The 16,974-nt window shown below is 42.9% G+C and overlaps 1 protein-coding gene across 7 annotated transcripts; it reads right to left on the bottom strand.

Annotated features, from left to right (window-relative positions):
* Window positions 1–312: 312 nt before the first annotated feature.
* Window positions 313–15,398, bottom strand: bdnf (brain-derived neurotrophic factor). 7 transcript variants are annotated; one of them, XM_059346191.1, is made up of 2 exons: window positions 15,157–15,398; window positions 313–1,364 (listed from the first exon to the last, which is right to left on the bottom strand). In XM_059346191.1, the coding sequence occupies exon 2, from the start codon at window positions 1,341–1,343 to the stop codon at window positions 534–536; it is 810 nt and encodes a 269-aa protein (XP_059202174.1). In that variant the 5' UTR covers window positions 1,344–1,364; window positions 15,157–15,398; the 3' UTR covers window positions 313–533. The 7 variants fall into 7 exon arrangements, with proteins under 7 accessions (XP_059202174.1, XP_059202209.1, XP_059202158.1 ...); XM_059346226.1 differs by lacking the exon at window positions 15,157–15,398 and adding an exon at window positions 14,736–14,831; XM_059346175.1 differs by lacking the exon at window positions 15,157–15,398 and adding an exon at window positions 14,428–14,728.
* Between the last annotated feature and the right edge of the window lie 1,576 nt (window positions 15,399–16,974).

Below are 16,974 nucleotides of genomic sequence, written 5' to 3'. Positions count from 1 at the left end.
CAGCACCTTGACATAGTATGTAAGTCCAACATTACCTTGAGAAGTTTAGAACAGTAAACAGATAAATTACTCGAGAGGAAAATTGTTTTCTGCTGAATATGTAAACGGAATGTTTTTTGGTCAGCATCGTATCCTTTTTTGTAAGTGGAGAATTTCTCAATTCACAATTGAAGCAGCATGCAAGCTTTTGAAGATGGAACTGTCCTCTCTCATTCCTTGCCTGTTTTTTTCCTTCATTTTCTAATTCTTGGCAACGTAAACAAATCACAATGTCTTGAGGGATGTGATATAGTAATTTAAACTGGGCGCAAATGACTGATCAGATTTTTTTTAATTGTTTACAAGGTCATGAATATGTTCAATAAATAGACTGTAGTATCACTTTTACTGTATAAACTTCATCTTTTTTTACATGCAGTCCATAAAATTTTCATTTGACGGAATAATTTACCCTGTTATGTATATATACAAATAGATATTTTCTCTGTATTCTCTTTTTTAAACTCTTCAATAAAATCTATACATTTTATACACTATCTCCCTCTTTTAATGGTCAATGTGCATACACATGAAGTGTCTATCCTTATAAACCGCCAGCCAATCTTCTTTTTGCTATCCATGGTAAGCGCTCGCACGTAGGACTGGGTTGTCCTGCATTGGGAATTATAATGCCGCTTGTCTATTCCTCTGCAGCCCTCCTTTGTGTACCCCATGGGGTTGCATTTGGTCTCATAAAAGTATTGCTTCAGTTGGCCATTGGGGACAGGGACCTTTTCCATGACGGTAACTGTCTGCCCAGACATGTCTATTGCCGTCTTTTTATCCACAGCTGTCACCCACTGGCTAATACTGTCACACACACTGAGCTCTCCACGCCGCGAGGGATCGGAGTGTCGCCGCACCCTCATGGACATATTAGCGGCATCCAGATAGTTTTTGTATTCCTCCAGAAGAAAGAGCAACGGCGGCTCCAAAGGCACTTGGTTGCTGATCATCACCCGCGAGTCGTACAGGTCGACATCCTTGGTCTCCGTGGTGACCACAGAGGACGGGCCCCCACCTCCCTGGCTCTTATCAGCCCCCTGTCCCAGCTGCGCCGCCTCTCCCTCCACCTCCAGCAGCTCCTCTATCACCTGCTCAAACGTGTCTGTGAGTGAGGGCAGTTCCCCGCGCTGGCCCGGCCCGCCGCCACTCTGTGGAGTCCCGTGGCCTCGCGCGGCCGTCGCAGCGGCGCCCAAGTAGCCTTCCGTCCGATGGCCCCGCATGCCCGGGGCGTCTCTCAGGGGCGCAGCTCTCATGCAACTGAAGTATGAAATAACCATAGTAAGGAACAGGATGGTCATCACTCTTCTAACCTGGTGGAACTGGAGGGGGAGAGAAAGACAGAAAACAAGAGGGGAGGAGGGGGGGAGAGAAGAAGACGGTTAGTCAAAGAGCATTTTCAATGAAGTTAGCTTATTCTTGATCCATAATGCACCATGGAAGCCTTTCTTATTATTTACACCCTCTACTCTTTCTTTGCAAGCCAAAAAGAGAGCCAGTAGCTTTTGGAATTATCACAAAATGTTTTTATTAAACTGATATTGGCGCCGTGTCATCAGTGTTTTCAAATTGTTTGCAAACTGTAATCACTCTGTTCCTATGTGAGGTCTGGCTTAGATTTTCATTTGTTGGCAGCCGTGCACAAAAGCTGTGCTGAGCATCAAAGAGATTGCTTATTACAAAAGATAAGATCACACAAATAGATGTCACTACATCCTTACAGGCTTGTTATTATTTATAAGGTTGTTGTTGTTGTTTTACTGGTGTGTTAAACTGTGCAGTGTGTGTGCAGTGTGTGTGCAGGGATGTGTAGTTTTATAATGGCCAAGCCTGTCACTCATCCCACACTGCCTGAATCATTGCTGTCAGTTTTGAAAGCTCATACCGTCACCATTTTTTTCAAACTTTATAAAAGACACGGTGGATTTCTACATTGTTAACCTTTATGTTTTTGGATTTTTTGATATGTCAGTAGTATAATGGATGCTTGTTCGGGCTCAAATTTTGATCTGGCACGAAATTTGGAAAAAAGCTGTGCACGTGTTGACATAAGGATACGGTTTTGTTCGCCTTGTTTGCTCATGTATTATCTCTTGACTATGACGTTGTCCCGCTAACATAACAACCATTATCAACTTCCAATATGGACAGCACTTACTGACTGACTGAGTGGGAACTGTTGTGTTTGTGTCAGCTCTGACAAACACCGCTGCTGCTGCAGTATTATTTATCTCTTTTTGAAAAACTGGTCTGCGCTGTAAGACAGGTCTGATACTAAACCTTCCAGTCGTGTACGGGAATCAGGAGTTTGTTGAGGGACACTGTTTGTTTTTGGCAGGTGGATGGCGAGAGCACTGCAGGATGAACTAACAGGATGTCATGAGGAAACTGAATGACAGAAAGATGTGTCATCCTCCCTGCACTGTGAAGTACCGATCCCGAGCAACTCACAAGATAAGCAAAGCGCTGCCAGGGGGAGGAGGAGGAGGAGGAGGGAGGAGGAGAAAAAAAAAGAGCCAGGTGTAGCGGTAATACTGTACATACATCGCCTGAGCACATATGCATCCCTTACCTTTGAGAAGCTCTAAGATTCACAGCAAATCAATGAATGGGTGGACATCCAACAGCCCGAGATATAAAAGCAACCATAATGAAAAGAAAATCTAGATCTTGCTTTCCACAGGGGCTCATTTAAAAATAGCCTGACCGAGGCTTTGACTGCACTCTGCATGTCCCAACTTGATACAGGAAAACACGGCGAGCAAACACACTCCTGAATGCACTCAGGACGGACACGAGGACCTTTACAGTAAGGGAGGAGCAAAAACCCCACCTTAAAAGCATTTGTTTCATTCTTAATTGGTATCAGGGGCCGTGGCTGCAATTAACCAACACCACGGTGACTGCCATAGAGATATCTCGTCTATAAATAGATGTGCTGGGAGTCTCACAGTCTCTATTCAGAATATCACATCCTTCTTCTTAATGAGCCACTCATTCCCCGAGCTCAGTGACGTGCACCTCCAGAGTGTGAGAGTGTGTGTGTTGGGGGGGGGGTGCATGGGGAGGGGCTGGCTTGTATGTGTTTGCAGGGAGATGAGGGTATTTTTCCTCTCACCAATTAAAACAACGAGGACAAAGCCAAGAATAAGAAGCTAATTATCAATTTTTCATTAAATACTGTTCGTAAAAGCCTGTTTGTGAAGCTTTTTTAACCCTCTAATATTGTTAAGCTTTTTGTTCCAGTAACAAGAAATCTCTGCGAGGCTTCCCAGCACAGAAAATCATGTAGGTTTTACGGGATCGAGGCCAGTCACGAGCTTTATGTGTAGGATGCATTTAGGCTGATATTATTATCAGCATCGCGCTCAAATGGTTCCACTTCCACATGACGGAAATGAAGGCAGAGGGCTGATTACTGTTAGGCGTCAAACTTCATGCTGGAAATGGTGCAGACGAAGAGTGCTGCATCTTCCGTAACAGACCACAGGGGTAATATTGCAGTAGCAGGGGGTGGAGAGAGTGCCAGCGTCATTTCGCAGCATAACAACCACAGATGACGTCTCTTCCAGGTCTCCATAGGGGAGAGAATGGAGGGGAGGAGGTTGCTGGGGGTAATGCCACTCAACAGTGTGCAATTGCATGCCGTTCCCCCGGGTATCCTCACACCGGGAACAACAAATGATTTTATTTCTATCTCTGTGATTTCCTGTTTCCATCAGGACAATCAATATGGCTTATGCTCTCAATCAACATCCTGTTAAAATGCGATAAAGCCAATGAATCATTTAATTGCTGTGGGACTGGCGGAGAATCTCTGGCTTATATCTACTAGAGGCTAAATGTGACAACTGATTGGTTTGCTCTTGTTTTATACATCCAGTGAAGGAACATTTTATGTGCACTGCTGGATTTCACAGTTAATGAAAAAGCGGCTTGCGAGTTAACACAATGAGCATGAATAATAAAGCGAGGGAGGGACTACATATGGAGGAATGTTTGGAATAAAATGTACTTTTTTGGAGCCTCTGGACCAGCTTTGTGACGACTGGTTATAAAAATATCTAACACAACGAGGTGGTTGGGCACGGTGCCATTTCTTTTATCTCATATCTTCTGTCTGTTTTGTGTCTTGTGCTATAGTTTCATCACTTTTAAATGAAATCCAGACAGATCACACCAATCCAGCTGTGTCACACAATAAACCAAGTGTCCCGGCTGTCCAAGTATGACACTTCTTTTGCCCAAACATCACTTGACGTGAGATAAGAGGGAGATAAAGCCCGCAAACACGCCTTTATTCAAGACAACACACCTAGAGCATGAAACACCCAGAACAATAGGAGCAGGTGAGTGTGTGGACTCTGTCTACTGTTTGGCTTTGTCGTCTCTAGATGACCACCTGTTCATCTGCTTTGAGAGCGCCGCTGTATGCTGGGGATATGTAACTTACCCTCGCATTTATTCTTTGTGCCAGGTGGGGATTAAAGTGATAAATGACTCCTTTGACAGATGTTGAAAAGTTTCTCTAAAGCATGAAAGGACTAGCACAGCTAGTATTATTACACGTTCTGTAATGCTCCCCAGCCTCCCTGCACATGTCAGCACACTTTATGGCTTCATCTTCACCAACGGCGTGCATGATATCTTAGGAACCGTTAGAAGGGAAAATAAACATCAAACAGGAGAGATGAAAGAGGGAAAATGTGCCCACTACATTTGAATAGAAATGCACGACCTATAGCAACATTTGTTCTCTGGCGCTACCGCTGCTCCCTTGTGGGCATCCGTCTTTGTTCAATTCCTCAACAACGTGCTGGGTTAGAGCCATTTACCTAGCAACATGTTTTGTCACGTTCAACATGTACAAAGCCAAATGTTGAGAAGAAAAAACATGCAGCACACGATATCAACATTTTTTTTTTTTTTACCCGAGGACCCCTTGTGTGCCACAATGCAGCACTTTACAAAAAAGGCAATTAGAGTTGTCTGCAGTAATGGCTGACACATGTGGAAGCTCGCTTCCTTGAGATCTGTTTTCAATCTGACACAGTTTCAGAGCATGTTTAGTAATAGATGAGCATCACTAAGGGATTATACCTGGCCTCCAGGCCAACCCCGGCCACTGCCACAGAAAGCCCGGCATTCAAATAGCTGCTGAGTGATCCGTGCTATCCAAATGAGTCGTTGCTTCCCTCCCACACTGTGTGCAACAGCGGACAATTGAAAGTAGCAACACATACAGTAAAATGGTAAAACCATAATTGAGGATATGTACCCATCCCTGAATGTGCAAAACTCTACTTTACCATGTGTTTATTAGCTCTTGAAATTATAATCTTCTCAGAAATGTGTTAATTTTAAACCCTTAATGAATCACCAATTCTGAAACATAACCACTAAAATAACCAACAGACTTACAGCTCCAAATGAAGTGCTGCAGTTCCACACTTTGTACACTAGAGGGCGTGTGAGACCGTGAAATAATAAGAGCTCCTTCTCTTTCTCCCTCCCATCTCTCTTTCCCTCCCTAATGTGAAACACGATAGATAGATAGATAGATAGATAGATAGATAGATAGATAGATAGATAGATAGATAGATAGATAGAAAAGGCAAAAACAAAGTATTTTTCCAGGACGCACAGCCAGTTTTGCTTGTGCATAATTGAAAATACACCGTAAAGTTCACTTATATGCCATTTAGTCACAAGTCTGACAGTAAATTTGGCCCTAATGTGCATTTTTTGGAAAGCACATCATTAATTCATCATTAAACCATCATCCGTGCAGCTCGTGCGTACTGCTATGATCCAGATATTTTTACACGAAGCTGTCAAAAATGAGCCAGCTTTCCACCACTCTATAAACAGGACTTTATTTTAATCATTCTGGCCAGTATTTTCTTAAGTTATTCAGTACGAGCACACAACACCAAGAAGTAGATCCAACCTTGTATGTTGGCCGCCGTGGAGCTGGGCGTTTAGGTCTCGGGTTTCCTATAAAGTCTTAATGAGTTCATCAAAGTTTTTTTCCCCTCCAAAACAACCGTGCAAAAAAAATGTCTGGAGTTTTGCGTTTGTGTGTGTGTGTTCACCGTGCAGGAGGGTCCGAGATTATAATAATATAGCCTCACACCCTGAACAAAGAGTTTATTGAGTTATTTATGAGCAGAAAGCTGCCGTTAAATGTTCAAACGTGGCTGGTTTCATATGAAGGCGCGCTGCTGGACTGTTTCCACTTTGTAACTTACGAGAAATAGCCTAATAATAACAAGTTGCTCAGGCTGCTCTAATAATGAAACAACAAGTCTTTTTCTTTTTTTTCTTTACTCGAGATTACATCTGCTGAGCTCGTGCTCTCCTCTGGAAACCCAATCAACATAATAACTCCGTTTTTTATTAATGAACGAGAGGATAAGGTTACACATATCCCCTCTCGGGCTGCGGCGCTGTCTGTTCGCAGGAGAACCGGACTTGATCGAGCTACTTTTAGACCCCCCTCCACCTCACCTCCTCCCCCTTCTACCCCCCCCCCCCCCCCCCCCCAACACACACACACACACACACACACGCACATACACACCTCTTGTCTTTTTCTCAAGCAGCATCAAACAAAGCCAAAGTGCTTCAAACAAACTTATCGAAAAACAAGCAGACACATACCTTTTACTGCCCAAGTCGTAAAACAGAGCATTCAACAGGACAGTAGTGTCATCTGTGGGATGTTTTGGACAACTCCCTGAGTAATTTTTTTTAACTTAAGCGATATTTTCCTTCTCTGTACTCTCCCGACACACGCTGCTTCAGGATATCTCTTCAGCTTTGGAGCAAATAGATTAAATTATTGATGGTGGAAATTGCATGGATGAGGTAATGCACTCCCATGGCTGCACGGCTCCTTTGGAGATCGTCTGAAAGTGAAGTTGTCGCATGCTGGAAACGCCGCAGCAGCAGCAGCGGCAGCAGCAGCAGCAGCAGCAGCACGGGATGAGAGACCTCTGGAGCTGAAATGAGGAGCCTCTTTGCAACTACAGTAACTTTACTACACAATGACGCTGCAACATGTGACCTGCCGCTGGCTGACTGGTCGCCGCCAAACTCCTGTTTAAACAGCCCCGAGGCGGAACTATTAATGCGCTTTCAACGTGCATTATGTGCTTTTGTTTGTCCGCATACCGTGCAGCCTGCATCCACACCATAATGTCTGGCAATTTATAAAGCACGAGCCAAGCCTCTCCTCTTCCGTATTTCGCTCACTGAGGCCAAATAGGTGGCTTCTTTTTTTTTTTTTTTTTTATAAAGGTTTTGCGTAACAGCGCGTCTCCACCAAGTCGTGATACACTGCGTGCCATTTAGAGATGGCCTATTTGTGTAAAATTAGATGTTCAGAGAATTAAAAATAAGCATTTCTTGTTCTGGTGTACAGATAGTGCGGAGGCATCGCACTTTATATCAAAACGTGCTTTAGGAGAGAATATATCTGTGCGTAAAGCATGTGTTTGTGACCAATTTTAGCCTTCCTACATCCTTAATATAGCCAAGAACATTCTCACAGTCTTCTCATATATAATGTTCTCTATATGAGGTGTAATCCTGAGTCATATCTATATGATATGTTATAAATAACCCCAGGATATGAGCTTAGAGGAGGCTCCTCATTTTGGTGCTGTAAAAACATTTGGATGGCAACAGGCACTGGAGGCTAACAAAGATGTGAACTTACTGAAAACAATTCTGCTTCTCCTTGCTTTTAAAGTGAGCCATCTCCACAACAGATGGATGACTCCCCTGCAAGTGCTCTGCAGTGTAGTAACCAGCTTTCACAGGTTATTATTACCAAATGTCAGCTAAACAAACGCATTTAAATTATATACACAGAGCTCACTCAGAGAATGCTTCTTGATACTCCGTTTCCCCTCATCAGGAACTAACTGGGAACAATTAATTCCCTTTATAATGCAGAATTCAAATAAAAGTGTCAGTGGAGCCACAACCTTTCAATGGGTGATGAACGTTTGGAAACTCCACCTCTGATGAATACAAGAGTGAGCATAATGGGGAAATAGCAGCTCATTATCCTTGTGACTTGGCCCCGGTCCAGTGCAAAGATTTATTGTGATGTGTTTGCTATATTGCCATCATGATTCTTCCCTGCACGAGCTTATGAGCTGGAGAGCTCTTGTTTGGCATGTAGCAGTATGGGAGTGGATGCTCACACCTGCTTAATGAGTCACTCCCACCTCCAACACACCCGGGGACATGCCAAGATAGATATAGCCCTCCCCGAAGGCTCACAGGAGGTGAGGGCAAACTCTGGATGACAAAGAATTGCATCAGCAATCACTGAGCGACATGACTCCAAAGAGGATAAAAAAAATGCACACTGCACAAGGGGGCTGTTCCAAACAAGTAATTCATAAATAAATCACTTGGCATCTCATTAGAGGAGCAAAAACAACAACATGGTCTCTCTCATTTCTGCTAATACAACACAACTGAAGGTGGCGTATCAAGAGAAGTCTTTTGGCTTGCATGCGGGGACTGGATTTCTGAATGAAATGAATAAAATATCTAATAGCTGGGAGCAAAAAAGGAGTTGTGAGCAGTGTTGAGGATGTTTTTGACTCATTGAGGGTCAAACAGAAGCATGGCAGCCTCTTAGAAGGCAACCAGGAGTCTGCTTAACCAATATTTCATCACAACTAAGGTGGGAGACTTCTTTAGGGTTACGACTTTTCAACCAACGATGATTCAAACTATCTGAGGAGTTGGGAAGATGTCATGTTTTTTGCACAGGTTTTAATCATCCCATTAATGGCCCAAACACACGTGACGTGCAGTAACAGTTGGGTAAGTCTCTCCTCACATCTTTGTGCAGCAGAAAGAAGAAACAACCACCAGGAGCTGACAACACGACACACTTGTATAACCTTTCAAGGCTTCTCTTGCCAAATGCAGCACGATGCTGACAGGTTCCGCACTGCCGAAAAAGCTTCACTTAACAAGTAGAATTATGCCCTCCTCGTGCGAGAGAGGAAAGCGTGTAAACGCGGACGAAATGACATTTTGTGAAATGTCATTTTCACTGGGGATAAAGGAAGGCGATGAGGGTATTTTGATCAAAGTGAAATTGCATTCCTCCTTCGAGAAGCAAACACGTCAGCTGAGAAAACATTTTCTATGAGGTTGGGATGACGTCAAACGAGACGAGGGGCGAGCTGGAGAACAGTTGGAGAAAACTCCAGACTGGTAAACAGGTAAACCCAGCACAGGCCTTTTATAATCACATACTGGAGTGTGGAGTTAATGTCATCCCTCCTGTGATGACAATAACCTTTATTGTAATCATCAGGCAGACACAGAGGACCAGGCTTCACTCCTCCCTCCACATCCTCATACAGCTGATACATTATTTCTATAGTGGCACAGACTGCAAATCACTCCACAGCCTATTAAGCCTCTCTGTCTCTGTCTGTCTGTCTCTTTTCTTGGCTTATGCCTCCCCCCCTCCCTTCCTCCTCCCTTCCTCCTCTTCCTCCCCCCCAATCCAATATCACCACAGCATCAATAACCTTTGCATGGTTCACTGCTGAATGAAAACACACTAATCATGCCACAAAATGACTTGGAAATGCAGAAATATTTGTTATGAGAACTCAGAAAAGCATTTTTCATTAGAGGACTAAATCAATGGCTTGAATATGTCTGTTTTAATGTGACAAATCCTACCACAATATGCAACTTACAGATACATTTTTTTCTTTTTTACAAAAAGGGAAATAAAAATGGACATTTTCTGTTATAAAAATGCAAAAAAATCAATCAAGAAGTTTGTCCAAATCTTACTTTAAGTCTATCTGACATGCAAAAAATACCAATAAACACATTTTAAATTATTCGGGGAAGTTGCTCGAATTCAGTGGTGTGCTGCATGTTCACATGCTGAGAGACACACTTGAATGGTTGATCGAACATTTCCTCACACACATACACATACACACACACACACACACACACACACACACACACACACGGATCCTTGTAGTCCCGCAGTGGTCCGACGTATATAAGATGCCTTTACAGTCAGAATAACTAGTGTATTAATAACTTATCGTGGGCTCCATCACTGTAAAAATCACAATCACGCCACTGTGACGAATAGCTGATAATTAAAGGTTCGGAATTAAAGGCTTCGTCTCCTGCCAGAACTTGTTTAAACAAGCCTGTTAATTGGATGAAGGTGTTGGTGATGAAGATGGTGGTGACTAAAGCATTAGCAGCAGCGGCGGCGGCGGCGGCGGGCGATGTAGCCTACATTTCCATAATGATTAAGATGATTAATTTTTCGCTCTAAATATATCGTGACGCCCGCCATAGCCGTGAGTCGAGATATCCGCCATATATAGCCCGAAATAATCAATAGCCTATTTATAATTTATCTCAGACATCAGCTTGGATAAAAACACAACTTGGTACATTTCATGAATGAAAACGTTTGTGGCCGATATTAAAGAGACACACCTATTATTATTAATAATATCAGATGAAAAATTCCCTTAATTGAAAAGCAGATTTCGCGTTTAGCTCCCAAAGTGCATGAATTGATCGCAACGGAGCAACAAAAAAAAAAAAAAAAAACGGCACACAAAGGCCAACATACATTCTGAAAACAGCAGCAAACACAATCCAGTATCACATTAGTGTTAATCCTTATTAATGCACAATGCATTTATTGATTTTTTCGTTAAATAAACAGGCCTACCGAAAGAATTTCATCTGATTTTTTTGCAATGAAACCTACCATCAGGTTTGTTATTGACGCCCACCCCAACTCTGCAGAGCTGAGAGTGCAGAGAGAGAGAGAGAGAGAGAGAGAGAGAGAGAGAGAGAGAGAGAGAGAGAGAGAGAGAGAGAGAGAGAGAGAGGGGAGATTCTCGGTAAAGATAACACACGCGGAGACGCACGCACACAGTGGCGAGCGCACGCAGGCGCACGCCCGCACACAAACACACGCAGCCCCATTTATGGACTGATCCGCTGACGTACATTGCAGAAAAGTGCTATAAAAAAACCTTCATACATACAAAGTGTGTCGTGCCACCCCACAGACCCCTCCTAACCCGCCTCCGCTCATCCCTCCTCCTCCACCCAACACGCCCACGCCCACACCATAATCCCACGTCTCAGTAGAAAAAAATAATAATATTAAAAATACTGCTACATGGCCAGAAAATAGGCGAAAAAAAAGATTATATTTATAAACAAAATACACCCGAAAAAGACGCTGCAATAAAAAGAACTCTCTCGTGGCTTGAATAAAAAGGCCACATATTTATTTAAAGTACCACAATTTCCCTGCTCTTATATAAACTAAAACGCGCATCGTTTCGTTAGATAAATTAATGACTGATCATAATTTGTGCAATAAACGCTTTTGTGGTCTTGATGAGCCGGAAACGTGGCGACGCAGCCTTTATTAAAGGAGCATCTTTATGAATGTCGGGCAGCCTAATAAGTAATATGATCTATTTTGGTTTCACTGTCATATAAAATGAGGAGTAATAGGCTGTAATGTGCAGAAAGCGATCTGCGCGCATTACTCTGGTGGGTCAGAATGAGCGAAAAGTCTCATAATTCAAATGCAATTATGAATTTACTGGATACATTTCGTTTTGGAGTATTTGTGTGGAAATGCAGCCTGCAAGAGGAGTGTTGATTAAAACAGGACTGCCAGTGGGCGTTGGGGGCTTTTCTCTCCTCTTGCAGTTGTTTTGCCATCATGCAATTGCTTCGTCTTGGATCAGAAATCTTAAATCTTTGACCAGAGGAAAAAAAAAAAGAAGACGAGAGAGAGAGGGAGAGAGGGCGAGAGAGGAAATAGACAATATCCACCGCTTCTGCATCGGTGCGAGACGAATTTTGAGGCTACAAGTCCTTCAGGAGAGCAGAGAAATAAAATCCCAGAGTGATAATCTAAATCTAACACGTGAGAGATTTTACGCGTGCCTTAATTTGGAATAAAAAAATAAAAAAAAGAGGAAGAGGAAGGGAAAAAAATCGATGCCTCCCGAACAATTGCATATCAAGCCATCTTATCTCTCTCCATCACATTCAGCCATAACATCTGTCAGTGGATGCACTCTGACCACGCCCATCTTTATTGTAATTTTACACAGGAAATAAATGGAACAATTTGTATACTGTAAAAAGCAGACTGGAGCAAATCACGCGAGTCGAAGCGATTAAGAATTAATTTTTATTTTTCTATTATTCATTCGGGTACAGCTATAAGGCAGCAGTTTGACAGGTCGACACAGAGCCGTGCACGGACAAAAGAGGGGGGTAGGGTAGCAGGTGAAGTGAAAAGCACCTTATGAATGAAACCGTGGAGCGGTCGTAGTAAAAACACAAGTGATTTGATGGCGATGACGGGAGGGGGGGCGATGGAGGGAGGGAGGGAGGGGGGGAGGAGGGGGGTAAAGAGTAGGGCTATTTTTGGTCGATAACAAAATCCAGAGGGTTTGACATCAAGACAAAACATGAATGCAGCAGACCAAACAAGAAAAATAAGCATAGATAGATAGATAGATAGATAGACAGAGAGATAGATGGATAGATAGACAGAGAAATAGATAGATAGACAGAGAGATAGATAGATAGATTTGATGATATGCACCAGCATCAGTACTCCAGTTCGTGCAGGCTGGAAGGATCACTGCAGCGTCTTAAGTCCCATATTGGGAGCATGATTAGGCACAACGCAACGATTACGCAAATTATGTTGCAGCAGGCAGTGTTCGGAAACTCCAAAAAAAAAAAAAAAAAGCTTCCAAAAGCACTGTTTTAAAAAATCCCAAGCACGAAAACGAGTCCCAGTTTCACCGCTTCACAAAGCCTCTCTGAATGTGCACGCACCAATCTTCTATAAATATAACTTCAATTTTAGAAGAAGAAAAAAAAAAGAAAAGAAAGAAGGAAGATGGGAGATATTGGTCACCTGGATCGGATTTCATTCCGGAGTTATTTCGGTCACTGATGCCCACAATGAACACACAGTGCCCAGGCTGCATGCTGTATAGTTTTAAAGCCGAAGTTGATTTGAGAAAAGCCAGCAGAAGAAGCCCGTAAAGACGACAGGAACAAAAGAGTGACATGAAAACAATGGATTGTGCTCTTACCTTTACAAGGGCTGACAACCACTATGTGCGTGGTTAGATCTCCGCGACCAAGACTTGCATGTCCCAAAGTTTAACGCAGTGTGGGGGGGCTTATAGGTACCGAGAATGTGCTGTGCAAAACACCAGACGACCTAACATTTCAACTTTCACAATGCTCTAGAAAAAAAACACATCTTAAAGCACAAGCTCTTTTAATGGCAAGCGCTTTTTTTCCTCTTTTCCTCCTTTTTTTTTTTTTTTTTTTTTAGCTTTCCCCCCTCTCTCTCCTCTCTCTCTCCTCTCTCTCTCTTTAGAATCCCGTTTAATTTCCGTTTACAGACCACAGGCTCCCTCAGAATAAGCTTACCAAAAGTTGAAAAAACAATCCCAGGTTTGGCAAAGGGGGGGCTGGGGAAAGAGAGAAAGAGAGTTGGCGTCCACTCGGCGGTTTAGTCCATGCACGACTCCGGTGCCTCTGTCCAACGTGCTGAAAGCATAACACAGCCAGGGGAACTATGAGGGGCCAAGAAAATATCTATATACTTTTGTTTGAGTGGCCACTTTAAACTGCTTTTTTTTTTTACTCTGCTGCTTCCCCGCGTTTTGTCACGTGTATTTCACCCCCCCTTTGCCAAACCAGTCCTGTTAATATTTGATCACATGTTGGTCGGACATTTCCTTCCAGATAACAGCACCTATATCACAAACGCCGGTTCAATTCAGTGTACAGTCGCCCTCACACAAAAAAAAAAAAGAAAAGAAAAAAAGACTCCACACTCACGCCAAATGACAACGCTGATACTGAGCCCTATTGTTCTTAATGTCATGCTTATGGGCACAAGTGTCACAGGTAAGTGGCACATGTTGCTTTTTTTAACCGCACAAAAAGAACATACATACATGCATAAAATATAAAGCCCTCACTGCCAACACACACAGCCCTCCAACACTATCCAGCCTACATCACCATCCACACATTGCGCGCAGACACAATGTAATATTTCCTTACCTCTCTCACTGTACCGGCATATCCTGAGCCGAAGAAATGCCACACAATCTTTTCTCACACAAGCTTTGTCAACATCAGCCTCATCAGACATGGGTCTCGATACTGACTTTCTCAAGTAGAGTCCAACCCTTCCAGCAATGCGTTGCCAGACTAAATAGCAAGCACGACTATTTACTGGTAATCATCCTTTATATGCTGTGTGTTTCCATTGCTACTTACCATTTTCCCCTACGCTGTCCTGGAGATAGAAGTGTCTTAATATCCACTCACTCCAAAAGATGCTGGTAGGTAATGTGTCTTGTTTGAAGTCATCATATGAGAACTTCTGCTGTGCTCAGTAGATCGCCCACCACTTCGCTGACTTATGAATCTAATAACCCTTTGCAATGTCGGCGTGCTTAAACTCTCTTAGGCAACACCTTGGTGGCTCTACAGTAAAGACAAATATCAACAAGCCTGGCTTGTCAGAAAAGCTTGTACAGATATACGTAACACCCTCGCCCGGACAACGCCATTAGGGGTCTTACGTGATTGAAATAAGCGACGGCAATCCAAGTTTATGGGGATACCAGTCCCTGACTGATCGCTCGTTCACTGCCTCAAATCTTTAAATCCGCATCGAGCAACAATGAGAAAAACTTCTGAGACATATCCATATTCACGTGTTTGTGTTATACACTGTTAACTCCCTCTTTGGCGAAGGGCCATAGGCCTATTACGCATACGCACAACTGGTCATTTAGATTTTTCTAACGCGGACGAAGCACAGCAGGTCGCTTTTTACAAAACAAATATCACATTAATAGCGCCCCTGTGTCTGCCTGTCAAGTTCTTGAGGAACTTGTTGCTGCTCAAAAAGAAACCCCCCCTCCGCTTTTTTTCTTTGTTGCTGGACCAACCACTCTCACAGATATATATATAGATATATATTTATATATTTATACTTACATTGTCAAATTCTGTTAAAGCGCTGCGTTATTTCCCCCCGGACTGATATAACAGAAAAAAAGTTAATCCACGTCCTGATTACACAGAGAGAAGCGACCAGAGCGTTAAAAGCCAGGAATGATAGCCTACTTTTCGATCAGAAATATCTGGAAGTTCAAAGATGAAATCTGTTTTCAGTAAAATTCCATCAGTTGCACTGCCAACACTCAGCCATCTGATTGTTATGCAGTGACGAAGCGCTGTGCTTGCAAGTGAAGCCCCAAATGTACTAAGTAACATGAGTAATAGGTGATATTTGCCTGACTCTTTGCCAGCATCCCAAACTTTCTCTAGAGTGTTTGTAAGAAAAGTGTCATTCTTGTGGTATAAATTACTTTTTTGTCATAGTTTATGGAAATCACGCCGCATGGGTGGCGCGTTATTGGAACCTGTAGGCGTGCGTCTGCAAGGAGACAATAGCACCAATCTGACACATCCTTGGACTTCTCCCACAAAACAACAGAAAAAAGCTGCTCATCAAAGTCTTCAAGGTAACTCGATGCCATTCAGGCGGCACACAGGGGGTTAAAGAGAGGGGGACACTATACACTTTTTCACCATATATGAGCTGAAAAACGCACAGATTTAACAATGAATCTGCAGCTTTGTGACTTTAAAGGAAAAATCGTGCATGTTTCTGTGTTGTCAGTGTCACTTGTCAATATTGTACTAAACTTCTGACACATTCAAAAGTATTTTCCTGGCAAACACAGTTGATTCTAATTTGGTCTTGACTACGCATGTAATCTGTCATCTTGCTTGTAGAGGCAGTGGCCAAAAAAAACACAAACTTATTTTCTTTTTCCAGTTTGTGTCAATACATTTCTGTCTTAAAGACACAAGATGGCATAATCAGATTAAATTAGAAACCTAATTATTATTTGTCAAGTAAAAAAAAAAGATTTTCATGTACCATACAGGCAACAAGTGCTGGACTTGAGATTCACACATAGCTTATTATCCTTGAACTCCCTCCTTTGTAAATGTAGGCTTTTCACACGGTGGCTACTCATTACAGGCTACTAATAAAAGGGAGTGACGTAAAGAGAGAGGCAACACATATCAGCTCGGCGTGGAAAGCCTGCTGCGGATGAACAATTCGCTTCGTTTCGCTTCACATGATTAAATGATCAGGATGTATGTGTCCCATCACCTCTCGGGCTCCTACCATCATCCTACTCCCAGTCCTTTTTGCTTCCTGACGTGGTAACTTGACTTGCTCCTACTTGTGATGTTGTTAACACTTCCTCTGCTCCCACAGCTTTTCGCAGACTCTGTTACTGACTCATGCTCGTCCCTTTTCCACTATCCATGCCCTCCCCCGCACTCTTCACCACAATATCTTATGGCTGAGTCCGGGGTCACAGATCAATCACTTCATCCCCTGGGCTGCATATGACTGCATGGCATTTTGCTCTATGGTCTGCCAAGATACTTCACCTCTTTTGAGCTTACTCTTGGAACTTTTAAGTGTTTGAGTGGAATATATTTTGGCAGAGGGAGTGTTATTAAAATGTGTAGCCAACGGGCTGCACCGTGGGATAACTATGGAGATGAATGTGCACCATTACAGATCTCTGTGGTCTGTAAAGAAATACTGAGATTGGTATAGATATTGATATTCATTAGGTACAGTAAACACAGTGAAGAAGATGTATGATGGAAGAATAATAGCAGGAATTGTCGCTGTTTAGCTGCTGGCTCATTACCACTTGTTGTTATTACTCTGCGGTTTGTGAAACTGTCTTTACTTTCGAAGCAGCAACACGCCTTTAAGAC

This window comes from Centropristis striata, chromosome 2 (genome assembly GCF_030273125.1).
Source record: "Centropristis striata isolate RG_2023a ecotype Rhode Island chromosome 2, C.striata_1.0, whole genome shotgun sequence".
NCBI lineage: Eukaryota > Metazoa > Chordata > Actinopteri > Perciformes > Serranidae > Centropristis > Centropristis striata.
The sequence above is the reverse complement of the archived record's forward strand: the minus strand, read 5'-3'. Positions and strand labels throughout refer to the sequence as shown.